Consider the following 22,310-nt stretch of genomic DNA (forward strand, 5'->3'; position numbering starts at 1 on the left):
AGTTCTGCCATCAATTAAACATCAACGAGTGGATTACAATATTAATTATGTAGGTAGGTACTTCAAAAAAGGTAGTCATATATTTCTGATCATATACATGTACATAAAATAAAACCGGCATCAATTCCATTAAATGAATAGGTTATTTGATAGGTAGAGGTACTGCATATTATTATTCCCCATCTCTCAATTTCTACTAGTTTTCTGTATCGAGGAAAAACCTTCATTTTCGTTTTTCTAATGATTTCTGAATCTCAATTAAAGTTTTTCCCCTGGTTTCGGGTAGGAAGAAATAAGTGAACCAAAATGCGGCTACACTGCCGACAGCATATCCAACGAAATTCATATAAATACCATATTGGGATTTAATCATCAAAAATATCTTAACAGTAAAAAATTGTGCTAGAGAATGCGTCGCTATAGCCAGTCCAGACCCAATTGGTTTAATACTCTGGGGAAATAATTCTCCTCTGATCATATGGACGACTGAGTCGAGCACTGCGCTGAATCCACAAAATAAACAAACCATGGTGAATATTATCCAAAAGCCATATTTAGACGGAGACTCGCTATTGGCAGCATCGTAAAAGAAATACGCAGAAACCGAATGACATACGAGAAAAAGAGAAAATGCGAACAAAGTGAGGGATCTCCGGTTAACCTTTTCAATCACGAAAGAAGCCAAGAGGCAGAAGGTCATCTGAGAGATCCCATAATACACGGTGACTTGATTCGACGTGAAATGCGCATTCTCAGGAAATAATACCGAGATGTATGTGAATAAAGCTATATTGCCAGTAGCTGCATGGGCCATATTCAATGTGAGAACTATAATCAAACTTTTGAAATTAGCTGGTGCAAAAAATAGCTCCCTGTACGAGGTCTTTTTCAATTTCTCGGATGCTACGTTCGCTTTGATGTTTTCGAAATCGGTAATTATGTCGTGTTTGTTTTCAGTTCCTCTCAACCACATCATGTTTGATTCAGCTTTATCAAAACGACCTTTTAGCATGAGAAATTGAGCCGTTTCGACGGTCAAGAATATGCAGGAAATTAGACCGCAAAATGCCAAAATAAAATTTACTGTCGCAAGGGTGCTGTATGATAAGTACCCTGCGATAGTGTATTGCATTAAAACCGCCAAATAAAACGATGTGACGCTAGCGCTGCAAAGAATACCTCGAATTTTTGGGGAGCAATTTTCTCCTATGTAAACAGCTGTTAACCCATTGCAAATACCGATTCCCAAACCGCAAAAGAAAAATGAGATACATAAAATGCCGACTGAACGGGTGAATAGAATTGGTAACCATAAAGCCGCGAATATGGCGGCTGTGATTTGTATCATGACTTTACGTCCTAGTACATCCAATAGTAGGATTGAAAAAAAAGGACCGAATATTCTGCCGAATCCTGGCATACTCGCAATCCAAGAACATTCTTCTTCTGTGGCTTTGATCTCGCTGTTTGGATCTTCCAGGAAAATTTTGATCATTGGGCCGAGCCAACCGCATGCGAGAGCTATTGCAAATTCCAGCAGGCATACTAGAAAATAAAGCATCGAGATGAGAAATTAAACCGATAGTTGTAGAAAAATGTAGTGTTGGGTTCAATTTTTATTTTTGAGAATGAAAAAATCCAATAATTAAAGTGCCCTTTGGTTAAATTTTTGACGCTTGATTTTCACTTATGCAGATAGGACAAAAAACTGCAAATTTAATTTCGAGTGATTGCCAATTTTGGATTTTCAAATATCAAGAATTTAGTTCCAATAGCGATAGAATTTTGAATTGGAAGCGTTTTGTGACATCTACAGTCTTATCTCATGCCTCGAATGGTTTTGTTTAGAAACATTGAAAATAGCGAAAAAATTCTCTCGAGCATAATCCAGTGATTTATGATTATCAATAAGTAATAATGAAAATGTGACAAAAGTTGATATGAGGAAATATGCCTTCATCGCGTAAGCGATGGTTATTAGAAATATCTCTAAGAATATCTCCCGCCTATACTGCAAGTAGGTCAACGTGAGAACTATGTTTTAGAAACAATGCGCATGTCTCATAGAAAAGATCATAGACATGTATCCATCCGCGACACGTAGCTGGAGGCTCCGTGGATCGGATCTCTGACCAGCAACTTTACTTAGTTTCGGCAGATCGCGAATGCTGGTTCTCAGTCAGCTTAAGGATGATGGAGTTCGTCTTCTCTCCTTGGGCTTTATATTTTCGAGGTACCCACCTTATGAAGTGGTTAATATGTGCAATCTAACGCGATAGTTTTTCGTAAGTTTAATTATCGTGGAACTTATTGGGCAACACCAGATCCTGCCGGCCATCTGGATTGCTTCTCGACAAAAGGTACTTCTTGTAATCCATTTATACCGACGAGCCTAGTATGAGTGAGCTCCCGCGAAAGAGGTATAAAAAGCGTACAGTGTTATTTGTTCTTGGTACTCATAAAGGTATTTAGTATTTAACCTACTAACACCTATCATTATGGTAAAATAGTCGAATATTCACGTAATAACTAACGCGAGTCGTGCGGCATACACCAGAGTGTATGTCCATTATAAAATGTTTCTCGTAGATATTTTATATTTAGAACTAACTATATCCTGTTAATTTGTACTTTTCTTATTATTCTTTTTATCAATAAATCACATTGTAATCTCTCCGAGTCAAATGTGTATTATTTATTGGTAAATATGAGTGATTATATGAAGGGTGAACTGGCATACACTGGAACCTCTCCTATGAACTGAGCTATCCACGGCAAGGCAAATATTCCTTCCCTAAGGAATATTTCTAGTCTCAAATACGTAAATAGGAAAAGATTAGAATTTCCCTCTATCACAGTTATGCTAGATCTAACTCTATCATATTGGCGCCCGCGATCCGGTGAGCCTGTGCCCCCTAGAATTATCAAGGGGTACTTGTCTCAATCTTACCCTCCTAAAAAGTCTATTTTCGATTTTGCTTGAGTCCAAAAAACTCGAAAAACGAGCAAAATTCAAGCTAAAAATTACGTTTCGAATGAATCTAAATTCTTCTCATCCAAAATTTTTTGATTTTTTTTTCATTTTATTTTTTTTAAATTTTTTTTTACCTCGAAAATCACGTTTTTTACCTCGAATTCGTAAGTCTCGAGGTAAAAATGTAGCTCATCTTATAGTGAGAAACAGTTTCAGTGGATACCACTTACCTACACTTTTTTGTTAAAATGACATAGTTTATTTTAATGTACATATTGTAGATAGAACAAATTTTTTCCAATACCTTTTCGTCCATAAATTACGAAAAGGAAAAGAAAGAATTCTAACATACTATTTGACTCGGATGCGTAGCAATACAACTCCGAGCCGAAATAATCTAATTAGTTAGAAGATTAGTTTTATTGCTTTTCTCTAACGTACGTGATGATTGGGGTACTGCTATGTGTGCTGTACCTATCGAAAATACAACTTCCTCTCTACGAGCAAGGTGCAAAGCCTGACTAGCCTCATGGGAGATAGTTATTTCGAGAATTGCGGTGCACTTGTGGTCTCTTGGTTGTCATGTATTTTAGAGAACATTAACCTAAAGAAATTCTAAAAATAGATACTCTCGGATGTACATAGATAGGGGACCTTGACATATATTGTGACAATCGAGAATAATGACTTATCTACATGAGCAGGGTTATAATACCCGACCAGCCTCGTAAATGATAGCCATCTCAAAAAATCACAGTAGTCATAAAGTCTCAATTATTATGTATTTTCCAAGGGTATCAATTAAAATTCTATCAAACAGTTCGATTCATGATTTGTGCTTTCATAGATTTTCGTGAAAATCATTTTACTCACAGAGAATGAAAGTACTCCCTTTTATCCTGGATAGGTTGTCTCGTAAGTGAGTAATTTATCATCACGGAAGTCTATGCTTAACACACATCCGAGCCGAAAATTTCAACTCATTCTTTTGGAACAGTTTGCAATAAATATTGACTCTCATGAAAATCATTTTACTCACAGAGAATGAAAGTACTCCCTTTTATCCTGGATTGGTTGTCTCCTAAGTGGGTACTTTATAATCATGAGAGTCTTTGGTTTTTCCTTTACTGGAAAAACTGTCAAATTGCATACCAATACCAAAGTATGAATTTTTCAAGTTTGTTAGAAACAATAGAATTTAGTTTAAAAATTATTTTTATTGCTTTTTAACTCAACAAAAACCCATGTGATATATTTTCGGACATTTCTGTACAAATTATGATGACGAAAATCGGAAAATATAACACAAACAAGGTGAAAATTCTTCCGAGGAAAATTTGTTTCCAATGGGGTAAAATAATTTTTTGATGAATTTGAACCTAAAATCAGGATGAAATTGTGATTTTTTGCCAAGTCTGAAGATGAAAATCCACCTACTTGGCAGAAAAATTGCAAAATTGCCCACCAATAGATTATAATTAGTGATAGAAAATTAAATTTTAATCATTTCTTGACTCAACTAATCCTCACTGTGGTGTATTTTCGGACATTTATGTACAAATTATGATGGTGAAAATCTGAAAATGAACCACAAAGAAGGCAAAATTTTTCCGAGAACAATTTTATTCCAGTGGAATAAAATAATTATTTGTTGGTTTTGAACCTAAATTTGGGCGAATTTATGGCCTTTTGTCAAGTTTGAAGTACATCTACTTGATACAAATGCTGTAAAATTACCCAACAATGCTGAAAAATGCAATTTTTGGATTCTTTTTTGGAAAAACGAATGTGTAGTTCAGTCAAGAAAAATTCATTCAAACTCATATTTTCCCCATATGGAAAACAATGACAACTTGAGTGAAAAACACCTAGTTTAAATAAAGTAAAGTGCCAAATTTTCAGAAAATTCTGGCTACATTTATCTAATAATGTAGATTATTTTAGATAAATAATACACCTTCATACAGTATTATAACACTCGAAAATTTTAACATTTGAGAGCATCTTTCTAGTCAGTTAGGTAACTTAGGGACGAATTGCTTTCCATAAGAAAGTAATTCAATTTGTACATTTTTTCTTTTGTCTATTTTTATTTTTTATCTTCATAAGATTTTCTCAGCTTGTCATTGAGAAAATGGTCAAATAACCTGCATAAAAAGGGTCTATTTGATTGAATGACAAACTGGCAGCCTTTCCTACAAATTTCTGAACATTCTGCTACAAAAAACTTTGAAAATTCAGTGCCAAAAAGATCGTTTTAAACTTTGAAATCTCCGAGGAAAAAATATTCTCGAAGTACAAGAGACAAGAAATATCAAGTTCTCTGTTAGAAAAGTCCGCGATTTTTTCATTCTTCTTGGTGCCAAATGCATTCACCTGTACACACGCGCCGAATTTTCATAAAGTCTTTCGAAATCATAGTTTCCACTGTGGGAAAGAAATCATCAACGAGTTCTCATAGTGTATTCTTAAAGAAATCAAAAATAATAGCCAAAATTATAACTCCAGTGGTGAATTTTAGAAATTATCATCGTCTAAGTAGAAGACCTTTACACCTTTGGTTATACTCGCGTGTCTCTTAATTGCTGTACTTCCTGCACAAAACAATTAACAGAAGCGCGAGCCTTATTACACATATTTGTTGGTACATAGAAAAATATTATTTTTACTGCCTTACCATTAGCTCAGTGTAATAATCTTCTCGCGACGAATTCATTTAGTAATATGTAAATAGATAAAATGATACACCTCTCTACCCCACCGCCTCCCCTGTATATGTAGATGCTCCGCTTCGAGTAATTAAAGTAACTACTGTGCTACGCTTAGAAAAATAAAAGCGTAGATTTTTATTTTTTCTCTTAATATTCATCAATAAAACCAATAGCCACCTATTCGATTTAATTTTTTCTTTAATATTTTTCGTGAATATTAATTTTTATTTTTCTGTAATGGCCATATAGGAGAATAGAAACATTCACGCATTAAACAATTAGATTATCTGCTTAATATTTTCACCAATTAAATAGATTCACATTTTTATACCTTCTTATGCTTACGAGTATAAGAAAGCAAGCACATACGCATCTACGTACATACTAAAATAGTCCATTTAATTTCATTTTTAATATTTTCGTTTCATTTTTAATATTTTAGTTTTTATTTTTCTCTTATGCTTAAATACATAAGATAATCAAGCCCTACTTAATTGCAATAGCTAAGTACCCAGTTTAATTTCAATTTTAATATTTTCACATGAGCTTAAAATATTTTATTTTTTCATACTCGAATGATAGGAAATAAAATCTAATAGTCCTATACTATTCTTGTACCAGCGAATTGCAGTAACCAGAGGCTCTCGACTTCTTAATTGTTATGATTTCCTGCAAAATATTATTTTCGATAAAACTTTATTGATCAATTTGGAAAACGATTTTATTTGCATCGATTAGCTTTATGATCTAGGGTACTAACTTGGGTGTAGAAAATATTAATTTAATTGTTCAAGATAGGAAAATTGAGCAACTTTATAGCTCAAGGCGAGAAAATCTAGCGTGAGAAAGTAATTACAATGAGGTTCTCAGCAGATTCCATGGGAAAGTAATAAAAGCAAGATTCTCATCAAGCTTTCATTTCCATCTCCAAATTTTTCCACCTCCACTTTTCTATCGAATTGGACACCCAAGCTCAAGACTTAGCTCAAACCTTCGATCATATTTCGTGTCGTCTTCGCGTGCATCGGACCTTCGTCTTATTTTCGCGATTCATGTACACTCCTCCAGCACTGAATACACGTAGCAGGGTGAGTAGAAATACTTTCAAAACTTTGGAAATTACTCGACATCGTCGTAATTCCAAATTAAACAAAATCCTCGAAATGGACAAGGAAAATCAAGATTCGCATCATTCATTCTTTAGCGACCAATCCCAGACCAATGCCAAAGAGCATGAGTATGAGGATGTCGATAACCAGAAGTCGTCGAGTGATGAAGGATTAGGTACCCAAGAGTACACTCGTCCTTTTGATCCTGAGATGTGGAAAGATACAACGAATGATCACGTATACTTGATTTTCCGGAAAACATGGGATTGGAATGAAGCAATTCATTCCGAGGTGAAAATTAATTTTCAACAACAACAACAAGAAATTGAAGATATCACAAAAGCGGTATCTGAAGCAAAAGGTGCTGCAGCGTATGTAAATACCAAGCTTTCAGACTTGGCAATCCAAGCACACAACAACTTAAAAGAAGCAGGTTCTTGGGTCGACGAACTCGGCGAAAAATTGAAAGCCACTCGTATTGCTCTGAATGAGACCAATAATGCAACGACGGAAAATACGTCAGAGATACGGAGAATTTCGACGATGATCAATAAAATTCATCAAGATACGAAGAAACGTGATGGTGGTTGCGTTAAAGTCATCGAAGAAATTAATAACATCAAAGATTCTCTCCGACGTACTCCGTTGATTGGCAGCTCAAAATTCAAATCTCTTGCGATTGATGCTGGGTCTATAAAAAATGCAGGTATTACATTCACCGACGATCAACTGCATTTCCCGCACGAATTCTTAGACGAATTTGATGCATATTTCGAGGAGACGAATGCAGTTGAAAAACATAAGATCCTTGCATTCAAAGGGGTAATTGCGACGAAAACTCGCAAAATATTCCTGGAAACTGTACGAAACGTGCAGAATTATCGCGAATTAAAGAACAAATTTTTGGACTTTTATTGGGATCGCAGAGCTCAGAACGAAGCAATGAAAGCTTGCAGATACGATTTTACACACGCTGAAGATATCAAGGACTTGGCGAACAAAATGGCCAGATGGGCCAAATCATTATGTCATCATCGCCATAGAAGTGAGGATGAAATCATTGATATACTCATCGGAAAAACACCAGAAAATTATCAACAAAGCTTGAAGGAAGAAGGACAGACAATGGATCAATTTTTGGAAAAATTGACCAATTTGTCTAGAATTCAACACGATCCTGAGAATGAAGTACCTGTTATGATTCGACGCAATTATAAACGTAAATTCGATGACCATGTTGTACCCGCGCCTGAGAATACTACGCGATACAATAACAAAGGTACATCAACAAATGAACAACTGCTTGCGATTTATAATTTACTCACACAGAAGGCAACTCCGAGAAATTATAATTACAACAACAATAATAATAGTGCAAATAACAACAACACTAACCGCCAGCCTGTTCAAAATAAAGAACCGATTACGTTTTCTCTTCCAACTACCGTCGGGGCTCCTATAACAACTCATCCGCCAAAGGATAAGCCGGAGCCAAAAACGATACTTCAAAATCCAAATCAAGCGAAAAACCCAACTATGACCGTATCTCCAAATCCTAGGCAATTTAATGTCGACAGAAATGGTAACTTGACAATGAATAAATTTAGACCAAAATCTCCAACCAACGCACCTGCGGCTGCTGCTGTGCAAACAGTAGAATTCGATCCAGAACTCTCAGAATATGTTGTGATTCAATCACCTCAAGAAGATATAAATGATCAGGTGGCTACTTGCAACATATTGAATACAATCTTCGCAGATGCGCCAGAGGAACTTGATATGCAAACAATCACGGCTGCCTTGCAATTAATGACTACTGCCTCCCCAGATATGACTGATGACGAAAGCTCGGCTTCGGGAAACGAAGATCACTAGGTAGCCAAGGGGCAACTCCTAGTGGCTCCTCCGCCCCTTCAGGAACGTGCTTAGATAAATACATATGGGTTGGGGATGGTTTAAGCCATTACATGGCTAGAGGCGAAAAGACCTATACTACCGATCTACCAGACTATTTACGAGATCAATTAGCTCTTGAAGAATTACATCGTAGATTGATAAACGCGGTATTTCCCGACAAATCGCATTTCATAGTTTCTGCTGGACAGTTGGAGTTCAATTATTCACGAAAACCCTATCATGTCATAGAAAAACAATTACAAAACATTACTGACACACTACTCGACAAAGGTGCACAGAGCATAATATTATTATTCCCTCTGTTAAAACCACGCGCACCAGAAGACCTCGACGTAAGACTACCTCGATATGTCGACTTCAAGAACATCTATGTACGAGTAGCTAACAGCCCCTACATACGATTTTTACGAACACCTGCAATGACATTTTTGGAAACAGAAGTTCTTCATAGTCGTGGTAAACAATTTACAAGACCAAAAGTTGGCCCACGTAAAGAATTGCGACCAATAGAACACAAATTCCATTATGTCACCTCAAATTCAACGATATTTCCCCTCCATCTTGGAATATCGTGATGTTCGTAAGATACTTATTTCTGAGGTAACACAAATCGAATCATTCAACCAGAAATTGGCTACATTAACCACCGATTCAGAAGTGGAACAAAATCCAAGAGGTGGCGGAGATTCTACTACAGCTCCAATCTTCACAATTATGCCAATTGGAAACGTTGAACTTTCTATTGACCTACTATACAAGGTCAAACCGGAGAAAAGAATTAAAAACGCGATTCGTAATCTCATGAAAGACCCTAAACTTTTCGCTGATTACCCTATGAGTCTGGGTGAATTACTCATCAAAAAAATTAACGAACAACGACCACTTAGACCAAGTCATAGAAACATCAGAAAATTGAAGAAAAACCAAAACATAGAGTTTATTGAAGCAATCGATAATACTTCACTCAACAATAACGAGCCTGACCCAGCGACTTCATCTCAATTAGTGACTCAACAAACCAATGACCCTGCGTGTGTCATACCTGTCACTATTGGTACGAGAAAGGTTGCATTACAACTTGATTCAGGGGCACTTCCCAATGTGCTCTCTAAACTAATGGTCAAAACATTTCTCGAAGAAGCTCCGCATTGGATGAAGTTTATCAGGCTTCAAAAACAAGTCCAACTCAAATTAGCTGACAATTCGCTAATTCCATCTGCAACCCACATTGTCGAGCTCAAAATGATACTCGGAAATGAGAAAATTAAGGTGCCATTCTATATCATAGACACACCTGGTCAGACATTCATTATGGGCAGAATCACGATGGATTATTTGAGAATGACGTTAAATGTCCATAAAAGATTCGCAAAATGCGTACCAGAATTTGGCGAAAAATTCACAATACCGTTTATGCACACCGACGAATTCCAAAGTGCATTAACAGTATTCGCATTGGGTGCAAATGAACAAGAATACGAAACATTTTCCGATGATATGTCTGACTCTCATTATGACATCACTGAACAAGAGATATACGAAGAGCATAGGACAGCTCAACGCACTTTCAAAGAAAATCTGCGCGCTGACCTAAATATGGCTATCGAAAATGGGTCAATTACATTACAACAAGCAACCCACGGGTTCGATAGACTGCAGCATTTTGCCGATATATTTAACCTCAATCCTGGTAAATACACTGGCGAGCAAGTTACATTCACATTTCAAGAAGGAAATGAACACTTGCAACCATGGAGAGGAGAAAAATTTCGACCTAGCAAAAAGTTATTACCAGCTTTACGCAAAGCAATAACGAAAATGCTCGCTCTTGGTATAATCAGATACTCACACTCATGCTACATTAACACCTTAGCACCTGTAGTCAAGAAAAACCGAGACATTCGACTCTGTCTCGATGCCGACGAACTTAACAAATTCCTACTCAACGTTCTGACTGAGCCAAACACGATTGCAAGCATGCTGTACGATAATGCAGGTGATAAATTCTTCTGCACCCTCGACTTCACCGCGGGATTTTGGCAGCTTGTACTTACGTTGGAATCATGTAATTACTGCTTTCCAAATTGAGGGGCAGGTGTATGAATTCACAAGGTTACGGATTGAAAATATCGTCCGGTGAATTTGTACATATGATCAACCAAGTCATCCCCAATGAAGATGGAATTACGAAGTACGTCGATGATATAAAAATCTCTGGAACAACTTTCGAAGAAACTATACAGAGACTCGAAAAAGTATTCCAGTTAATAAGAATACACGGCTTAAAACTAAACCCAACAAAGACCCAATTCTTCAAAAATCGTGCTGACCATCTTGGCTTTGTAATTTCCGACAAAGGCGTTGGTAAACAAAGCGAAAAAATCAAAAAACTAGAAGAATTTGAGAAGAAACACACCAAACGAGGAAAATTCTCTCTATCTAAAAAGAACGACATTTTGGCTTTAGTTGGCAATACAGGCCTTTACAGGGATTTTATCCCTGAATACTCTCAGATTGTAAACCCTATCTATCATCTAACAAAAGGCGATGTGCCTGTCGAGTGGACAGAAAAACAACAAAAAGCCTTTGAGACCTTGAAAGCTGAATTCAAGAAGGATTTCAAACTACAACAAGCTCCAAAGGAAGGTGACCTGTACCTAGACACGCAACTTTCTGATGACGCAATGAACGGAGTGTTATTTTATATGGTCGAGAATGAAAAACACATCATCATGTTCATCTCGATAGCATTCAAAGATCATCAGAAAAACTTCACCTTATTTGACCGAGAAATCATGTGCTTGGTAAAATGCGTTCAAAAACTTCAAATATGGCTACATGGACGACGAATTCACGTCAGATCGAATCTTTTACCAATCATAAATCGATTTCGCGAAATTGCTCAAACCCATCGAAAAGCGGCGCATTGGATAACCGTTTTGAACTGCTATGATATTGTTTACGATATGAACTTCTCCAACAAGACCCTGTACAAGATAAGGGCACCTGAGCTGGAAGTTCATAACGTTGAAGTTGCTAACGACCTAGAATCAACAGAGTCCGAGACAGCTGAACTTCAACTACAAGAATTTGAGACAGGAATTGAACCCCTGGAAGTCAAATTTCTTGCTGAAAATATTCCTGAGCTCTTGAAGCGTATTCATTAGGAGATGTTTTATCGGTTGATTTGCTAGGACCTTTACCTGCTATGAAAAACGACCCAAAATACCTCCTGGTCGTGAAAGACGTTTTTACCAACCGAACGTGGCTACGAACACTCTTCAATATCAAAAAGAAGTCAGTTTGTCAACAAATGGCTACGGTGATTTTTGATATTGAAAGCCACAAAGTCCGAATCAAGAAAATAATCACCGATAACGGCTCTCAATTTATCTCTGACCTTTGGAAAAAATTACTTGATGAACATCAAATCCAAGTGGCTCATACTAGCGCATACAATCCACAATCTTCATCAGTGGAAAGAACGATGCGCTGGATTGGAGATAAATTACGAGTCAAAATAAACAAAACTCACAATCCGTTACGTTCACATCTTGGATGGCAGGATGTAATCGCTGAAATAGAGGATGAGTTGAATAATACGCCAACATCATTCGGCTTTAAACCCAATGAAGCCTGGGGCATCTCAGATGTGATTGGATTACAAATTCCCCAAACTAGCGTAAAATTCAACTTCAAGAAAGAACTCCTCAAAATTCGCGAAAAAACGATAAAGCGTGAAATTCCATCTGTTTCGACTGAACAATGCCTTGAAGAGACATTAAATCCCGATATTGACTTAATTTTCGACACAGATGGTTACGTCCGTGTCACAGCAGATGGAGCCTGCTCAAAAAACGGTGACGCGGATGCGATCGCTGGGATAGGTATTTGTTTTGCTCCAGACTCGATCTTAAATATTTCTGAACGCATAACGAATAATCAATATCCAATTTCGAACAATCTCGCTGAATTAATTGCGATCCGTACAGCTTTACAAGTGCTCAAAGAAAACGAAATCAAGAAAGTCAAATTATTGAGCGACTCCAATTATGCTATCAAAGCACTCAACAACACCTGTTCGTTATGGCAGACGAATAATTGGAAAAACTCAAGAAACAAGCCAGTCCATCACGAACATCTATTTAAAGAAATTCTTGAACTTCGCAAAGAATTCGATAACGTTGAATTTATTCACGTTTTTGCGAGAAAGCATGAATTTACCAACATCATTGCTGATTCTTTAGCTAAGAAAGCTGTATATACCATTGAACAGGATACGCAAAGAATTGAAGATATGACTCCACGTCAACATATTGAGTCTTTCATACGAGAGAAAAGACGATTGAAGAAAATTGAAGAAGAATACGCCTTCAATAAAAGTCATCCAGACCCAACATTTTTCAAAAAAGGAGACTGGGTTTTAATGACTAATCATAAACAATCGTCATACGCTAAACAGACTTCTGGCAAATTGTATGAGAAGAAAACTGGACCATACATCGTTATCCAAAGAAACGGTCATAATTGCTATCTTTTAGAGCCCACTGATACAACTGAGATCAACCGAGTAGCAAACATTCGCCAATTGACTCTATTTATTACAAAAGAGAATTTGGAGAAACTAAGAAGCGAAGTTTGCTTTAAATCCAGCATTGATTCCCGTTCTTTGGAACAGAGAATCAAGGAATTTCTTACTGATCATGAAAATGAGTCTGAACTCGAAAGTGAAGACGATGAAGTACAACTTGATTCAGACCAAGAAGATGACACCGAAATTGTGATCAGTAGGAAAGATTTCCGCAAAGCATCTCAAGTGGTTCTACAAGAAGTAGCAAAAACAGCTCGTGAAAAGCGTGCTGTGGCGCGAAATAAGCGACCTAATGAGACGCAAGCTACAACACAAGCGTCCCAAAATTCAACTATCTTGCAACCCCAACCTTCCACTTCTGGGGCACAGGACACCCCTCCAGTTATTATAAAGAGAAAAAGAGGTCGTCCTCGAAAAGATAGGACAGTTGAATTTTCTTCTCAAGACACTATCTCAACAATCGACGATAGCCAAGATAGTCAAGATAGCCAAGACACCTACAACGACATATTTATGGATGCTCCAGAAGCACCTGAAAACTCACCCGAAAATGACTTTTCCAATGCTCAAAATCCATTGGATACTCCACCTGATTCTGCTATTCCAGAGTCGCAACCTAGCGAAACTCCAACCGCATCTCGGACTGGGGCAAGTGCAAAAAGACCTACCTCACTACCCACAAGAAAACGGTCCGAACGAGTTCTCGCTAGATTACGTACAAAACCATCTACCCACTGGAAAAAGCAGCTTGAGTCAAAATTCCTAAATTACGTATCAGATAGCGATCAAGAACCTCTCGCTCGTTTTTACGAAATGGTTCCTGATGAAAAATCTGACGATGAAGGAACCCAATCACGAAAAAAGTGACCCTTGACAAACAACCAACTACTGACAGGAAAATGTACAAACATTTCATTAAATGTCCTGTTATATTTTCTTGTCAGTATATTTGCCAAAAATTGTAAAAGTCAATGTTTTGCAACAAGCAACTCATTAACACTTGACACAGTCGAGAAAAGTACAAAATTTGCGAATTCTGCTATCTCGTTACATTTTTTCTGCTATACTTCTTTACATGATAGGACAAGATACAAATATTCGTCATATGTCCCATTTCTCAAAATTGTTAAATTAATGTTTTGCAACAAGCGACTCATTAATACGTCATAGTTAGAAAATGTATAGATTTCACGAATTCAGCCATCTCGCTACATTTTTTTTCAACTATAACTGTTCAAATGATAGGATAAGGTATAAATATTTAATCATATGTCCCATTATTTTATCCTATCACAAAACAACATATTGTAAAATAATTGTAAAATTAATGTTTCTGCAACAAGTGACTCATTAATTCTCAACACTGTAACTTGAGAGTACATAAACTTATTCATATGTCCCATAGTGCTTTCAGGTTACGCGATGTACTTCATTAATACATTCCAGTAATCATAATTTTAACGATCTATATGTCTTCAAAATTCTGGACCACTTTTGTAAAAATTCATATGTCGTCGAGAATGATTCATTTATTTACGAAATTATTTCAGAAGACATACAAATCAACATCGTTTGGGAATAGACAAAAATACCCTATCAGATGTCCTAGTGCATTTCCAAACGAACACATACGAGTTAATATAAGAATGTATAAATCCCTTAATATTTAAAACATCGCAGTCGCGTATTTCCAAGCAAAATACTACAGCAGGTAGACGAATCCGGAACCCTATGCGTCGTGTGTACAAAAATAAACAACAACAACGAGTTTATTACCCTAAGTTCGTTACTCCAGCGACACAGTAAGCGAACGCAACATGACCTTGCAACACCTCGTCAAAACAGTGCGTTGACACTCGAATGCATCGGCTGGAGAATAAATACGTCATCAAGGCGAACCCAAACAACTACACACGCATATGCGAGCTGAAATTCGCTACCAGACACTTAGGGAAAGAAATACGCTTTGCAATAAATTTATACACGATTCACGAAGCATTCTACTTTATACACAGTTGGTTTTCCATTCACACCTCACATCCGATTCATCCTTCAAAATTTCAACTCGTCGAACCATCTGATAATATGCAGCTATACTACAGTATACTATCAATACACCACATTAGAACCCTTGTATACTGAGAAAGACGCAAATATTCCATCATATGCTCCAGTGTATTTCTTCAGTATAGCAAGGTGACCTCTTCACTCTACAATCCAAAAATATACAAAATTCCACCTATCACCTGTGACAATACATTCTCAAACCTACATAAAAAATCTTCACAACACCTGCATACTCGGAGAGATGCAAATATCTCATCATATGCTCCAGCTTATCTTCGAGTATCACAAATAGATTTTTTTTTCTCCATAATCAAGACAAACTCAACACAACCTTACATACTCGGAGATATGCAAATATTTCATCATATGCTCCAGCTTGTCTTCGAGTATTGTAAAAATATAATTTTTTTTAAAAAATCAAGACAGCATTTGTATACTCGGAGGTATACAAACACCACATCATATCCTCCAGCGCAGCCCCCAGTATGGCAAATGATAATGTTTCCAATTTTCCGTAAAAGACAACGAATTTTTTTTTGAAACTGCTAGAATCGTAATCGTGTGTATATTATAAGCTGTACATAAAAATAGAAATAATCAAAATATTACAGTACAGTATTCTCAGCCTGAGAGCAGTGAAATACTTGTATGTAATATTTTCATATACTAATTAATTCAAGCCGGCTGTGATATGTTCTAACACCTAATGTAAATATTATCTTCATATAAGGTGTTAAACCGCGCCTCATCTTAATACCAGAAGATCGTCGTTAAGAGTTTAAATAATTACACCATTCCCAGTGGAATACCGAAGACGACGTATTTTTTGGTCAAAAGCGAGAGGACAGAAATTCGAGCTGCTTGTAAAAATAACATACACACCTCGTTAAGATAATCGTTCACGTAAGGTACCAATTACGAGTAACACCGGCAGCATTTAGAGATGAAATAATTATCGGCGATGCAAGCAACAAGCATGTACCGCATATACGATTCGTTGCAATCTCTACGAAGTTTTTGCCTTGCAGAAAAGTGCACTATATGCATAATTCCACTCATTTTAATCGTCTGGCGATGTGGAATTTTTTGCATATAGTCAGCATTTTTTGAAAAATTATTTCGAAGAGAAATCGTCACAAAACTCCGACGAAGCGCTGTAGGATGTAGAGACCATTCGGTATCAATTCAAAAAGAAATAAAAACGATATCAAGACGAAGACAAACTCTGTCACTCATATTAGGTGTCGATTTTCTCTCTCTTACGCGATTATTTTACTCGATAATTACCTCGCCTTTTTATCTATTTCTCACGAACAAGTGTTCTCTAAAATCATATCTTCCAAAATTTTATGGATTTAAAGGTGGGGGCCGATTTATACTTCTATCTATATCATCATAAGATAGATAAAAATCGGACCAAAGGCACTACCTCCTTTTAAAACTCAGACCATTTTCCATATTGCTGAGTTCCTTACAACATCTCGTCTCTCTAGCTGTGGTAAGTTTTTGACTTTGTTATACTTCGATTCCGAGATTGCTTATTTTAATATAATCTGATCTAGTTGGCATACAACAAGTAAGCCCGCTGGATCTTTTTGCTGTTTCGAATTCGCGAGTGTTATTTGTGCAAACTTCCCAAAAAACCCTTTGATTTTTTTTTCAATTTCTTCAAAATTTTCTTTTCTAAATTTGTCCAAAAATTCGATAATATCCACGAGATCAATTCTTCGATCAATTTTCTCAATCCCCAGTGGATTATTATTGAAAATTCATCCGATTAATTTTCAAATTTAATCGATTTTGGCTCAACCTTTTTTCAAACCATCTGATTTTCGAAATACATTCGTGTATTTCTTTGAATTTTCCCAGACCATTTTCCAATTTGCAATATGTCATATTGTGAAATAGTTTGCGACCAATGCAAACTGTCCCTGGCCCTGCCAGGGCCATTTGCCGAATCTGATCGTGATAATGTGTACATCACAGCCTGTCGACACCTTTTTCATTACGGGTGTCTATATAGGATGTACGTAAATTCTACATCTCGAAACGATCGTGGTCTTCAATGCGTCCCATGCCCGCACCCTTTATGTACTCGTATGATCCTCGCATCCGACTTCCACTTCGTGGACCAGTCATTGCGAATTTTCCAAGTTCTACAAACTGATTCAAGAATTCAATCTTTGGTCAACCAGTTGGCTCTACAACGTGACTACGTTACGCGAGTAGAGACAACTATGTTAAACGAAAATATTTCATTGAGAAATCAGGTACAGGATTATAAGAAGGAATACGCCAACTTGATGACGCGATACAATATGGTCTTGGACCATCAAATCTCAAATTTATTTTCGAACATTCGCAGTGGTGGAAACCCCCAACCATCAACCTCAAACCCTCAACCTGTTCCACCGCCATCTTCGACCCTAACTCCGAATTCGCAAAGAACACCCCCTTCACCTTCGAGTCAGCAATCTCAACCATCATCGACCTCAAATAATAACAATTCAGTACAGGTACTTCCCTGTGAATCGATCGGTGCAGTTCAACGACCTCAACCTACACCAACTACCATCCCAACAATTGTCACACCTCGGCATCAAACAATACAACATGATCCTTCGACCTCGTCTATGAATCAGGAAACTGCTTTTATCGATTTAACAAATCCGACTCCCTCAACATCATCCGGCAGCTTTAGAGCTCCAGATGTACGACCTGGCAATTCTTCTACTCGCGTAATAGTTACGCGAAGACGTTCAAAAAACCCCCCGCCACCGATGAAAAAAGGTACCTCTGCTGACAGACCTCTCTTTCATCGTCGTTATAAGGCTCGGTTCGGCTCCGATTCAGCCGAAATAAGACCGTTCTACCCATTAAACTCATATCCCTACGGCTTTACTGCTGCAGGGTACGAGCTAATGGAAGATACGTACGTCGCGGTATTTCTCGTGTACAAGATTTTATTAATGGGCGACGGACACGCCGACGGAATGGCGAGATTCCTAGGTTTAAATCGACCATATGAAATTTTCATCGATATCGAAATGTACAGACGAGATTTACTCGCGTCGGAACTCCAACTGTATTTGGAGACATTTAAATTGCTCCCAAATAGGATTATGATCTCTATTGGAAATTATGATGTGCTCCAAGGCACATCATACTCCCATTTTTTCAACACATTTCAGGCAATTTGCCTACTTTTTCGCAAATTGAACATCAGAGAATTGGTAATTTTACCACTAATCCCCCATCCAAACTCAAACCAAGAAAATTTCGCAGCGATTAACAGAGCTCTGAATTTCGATTGGGGACGAGTTTTGAATGGGAGAATCACGAGAGTTCCCCACTTGTTCAATGACATCCACCGGAATGCAGCAGGAATGGACCAATTTGGCCCATTTTACCCCTCAAATTCATATGCAGACTTAGTCTCAACTCTTCGAGACGAATTTATTCCAACAATGTTTCGCAGACCACGCTCTCCCTCAGTCCCTAGACCTCACACACCTGACGTCGAACTACCCCCAGAAAATAATCCACCCACGTCCGTTCTTGATCTACGAGTACCCCGAATCTGTTTAACCCCTGTGCAAATAACACCCAGGCAAACAGTAATCTCGTCGCCGGAATCGACACAAAGCGTTAATACTTCCTCAGCTACTGCAAGCACCTCTCCTCTCCAAGGTATGTCACACATGGTACAGAATATGGACCCGCCATCCGACGAACCACAACATAGGGGTAGATTAGGTAAAATACGTCGCACGCGCAAACATTCCACCGATAATAACGAAGTGCGTAATATTAGACGCCGCACCGACCCCATCGTGCGGATGGTTGAACAGGCGTTAGCGAGCGTAGATCCAGACAGCGCGCCGCTTGTAAGTATTGCGAGCGAACGCTCGCAGCGTATTTTTGAATCTAATTCCAGAAACCCAGCTGACCAACGTGTACCAACTTGGGCGGAAGAGGCGGCATTAGAGGACGAGAATAAAGAAAACGATAATACCAGAAATAATTAGTGCTGAGCTCTGGATCCCTAATTGTTCATCGTCGAGTAATATTATATTTATCTCATATTCTATTAATATACTTAATTAATTCTATGATAAACTAGGCATAAAATAGAACATTAATGACATTTTCAGACAATCACCTATAAACAAAATTCAAATTAAGTATTTCTAAAAACCCTTACTAATCGTTTGATTCCCTACAGATTTATTATATGACGTACACGACAACATACTCGAGAGCAGCGAATCCCTGCGAAAAGATGACGTAGAGCGACTTTTTGACTATAAATTGGCGATTCTCTGATAATGATACTGTCGGCGATTAAACGAATTCATCAGCACCGAAAATGTTATCCTTTTTCCACGATATTTTTTTTTACAATAGTCAATAGTACTTATTTCGAAAATTTTATTCACAATATTTCACATATTTTGTTTTTGACTCAATCAATGTTACAATATCATAGACAATAGTCCAAATTTTACAATTTTTTTTTTTGTCACAATATTTTGCATTTTCTCCATATTATCATGCATTCTTGTTTGATGTTTATGCATTTATATTTTTATCTTGTACATATGTGTATACCTAGAGTTACGCTAAATTTCAAATGACACTGTATGAGCTTTTTCTCTCTCTTAGGGCGGTAGTGATGGATTACATAAAAATTCAAAATATCAAGTGACGTAAAACAATTTTTTAGGGCCTTCTTAACTTGATTTTGCTTTTTCAATTTTTCTCTTTGATCGTCACATTTGGGTGGAAAATTGGGAACAATAATTTTAAACTGAGGGCAAAAATATTACAAAATTTCAGATAGGATTAGAAAAGAAGCTGGTATTTTGGAAGTTTTCTCTAAATTTATAGACCAAATTTGTATACTTAAGTTGAGTGAGAACCACCTTCGTTGGCAGAATACGTACTTCGAGTATTTATTCCATATAAATTGTTAGGAAATTGTCGCGATTCAACCCAATCTTATACATTTGGACATCTATATAAAAAAAAGGGGGGACCCTTCTGGAAACTCAAAAACTTAGGATTTTTTTTTTAACCCTATTCAATTCTTACTTTTCTCAACCCTGTTGGTTGAATTATAAACATAGTCTCAGTATTGACCACCTTTTGATGCACCTTTCTTCTCGTAATACTGCTCATTTGATTTCATATGATATCAGATAAATGTCGATAGCAGTCTGCACCCTCCACCCATCTTTTGAAAACCTGTCACCTCTAAATCGCCTGCAGATCAGCGCAGCAAAATACAGAGGGGCAGTGGTGATGCATCCTCTCTTGTCTTGTAAGGGAGGGGGGGCGGGAGGAGGCATATTCGTTCCTCTTATTTTTTCATGATCCGTGCTTTACCCCGCGACCTGCGGAGGGGGTCAACCCCCGGAGGGGCATATGATATGAGGAAATATGCCTTCATCGCGTAAGCGATGGTTATTAGAAATATCTCTAAGAATATCTCCCGCCTATACTGCAAGTAGGTCAACGTGAGAACTATGTTTTAGAAACAATGCGCATGTCTCATAGAAAAGATCATAGACATGTATCCATCCGCGACACGTAGCTGGAGGCTCCGTGGATCGGATCTCTGACCAGCAACTTTACTTAGTTTCGGCAGATCGCGAATGCTGGTTCTCAGTCAGCTTAAGGATGATGGAGTTCGTCTTCTCTCCTTGGGCTTTATATTTTCGAGGTACCCACCTTATGAAGTGGTTAATATGTGCAATCTAACGCGATAGTTTTTCGTAAGTTTAATTATCGTGGAACTTATTGGGCAACACCAGATCCTGCCGGCCATCTGGATTGCTTCTCGACAAAAGGTACTTCTTGTAATCCATTTATACCGACGAGCCTAGTATGAGTGAGCTCCCGCGAAAGAGGTATAAAAAGTGTACAGTGTTATTTGTTCTTGGTACTCATAAAGGTATTTAGTATTTAACCTACTAACACCTATCATTATGGTAAAATAGTCGAATATTCACGTAATAACTAACGCGAGTCGTGCGGCATACACCAGAGTGTATGTCCATTATAAAATGTTTCTCGTAGATATTTTATATTTAGAACTAACTATATCCTGTTAATTTGTACTTTTCTTATTATTCTTTTTATCAATAAATCACATTGTAATCTCTCCGAGTCAAATGTGTATTATTTATTGGTAAATATGAGTGATTATATGAAGGGTGAACTGGCATACACTGGAACCTCTCCTATGAACTGAGCTATCCACGGCAAGGCAAATATTCCTTCCCTAAGGAATATTTCTAGTCTCAAATACGTAAATAGGAAAAGATTAGAATTTCCCTCTATCACAGTTATGCTAGATCTAACTCTATCAAAGTTTAATTTTTTTTTTTTTTTTGAACAAATGTTGAAAGTTTAGATCTTTGTTACTACAAAAAAAAAAATCACGCGCAATTTCATCAGCTCGTAATTCAACTTCAAACGTAAATGTAACATCTTGTCAAATTTATTCGCCTATTTCAACATTGTCACTTCGTATAAATTTTGTATGATTTCAAAATAAAAATGAATTCAAATTTGATTCCAATCATGGCAAAAAAAAATTGATGCATAATATAATAGGTAGGTATGTATGTACCATTGTACCTACGTGATACTTTCAGTGTCCAAGCACCTAATTAAAAACACACAAAATATAGGATCGTTCAACTTACCAGGGATTACAGCTAAACATTGATGATATATGTCGCGATGATTTCCCATTTTTCGAATCGCCAAAACAAATCACTACCTTATACTTATGCTTGGATTTGTACCAACGGGACTGCCTAAATTACAATTTGAAATGTTTCACTTATGCTTGCTTGCTTCCATGTCATTGCTATCCAATCTTTAAGTTAACTGCATGTAGGTATAAATTTATCGTTACTACATATCATAAT

The 22,310-nt window shown here is 37.2% G+C and overlaps 1 protein-coding gene across 1 annotated transcript; it reads right to left on the reverse strand.

Annotated features, from left to right (window-relative positions):
- Positions 1-58: 58 nt before the first annotated feature.
- LOC135843425 (facilitated trehalose transporter Tret1-like) lies at positions 59-22,310 on the reverse strand. Its single transcript, XM_065361305.1, has 2 exons — positions 22,083-22,310; positions 59-1,545 (listed from the first exon to the last, which is right to left on the reverse strand). The coding sequence occupies exons 1-2, from the start codon at positions 22,129-22,131 to the stop codon at positions 224-226; spliced, it is 1,371 nt and encodes a 456-aa protein (XP_065217377.1). The 5' UTR covers positions 22,132-22,310; the 3' UTR covers positions 59-223.

This window comes from Planococcus citri, chromosome 4 (assembly GCF_950023065.1).
Source record: "Planococcus citri chromosome 4, ihPlaCitr1.1, whole genome shotgun sequence".
NCBI lineage: Eukaryota > Metazoa > Arthropoda > Insecta > Hemiptera > Pseudococcidae > Planococcus > Planococcus citri.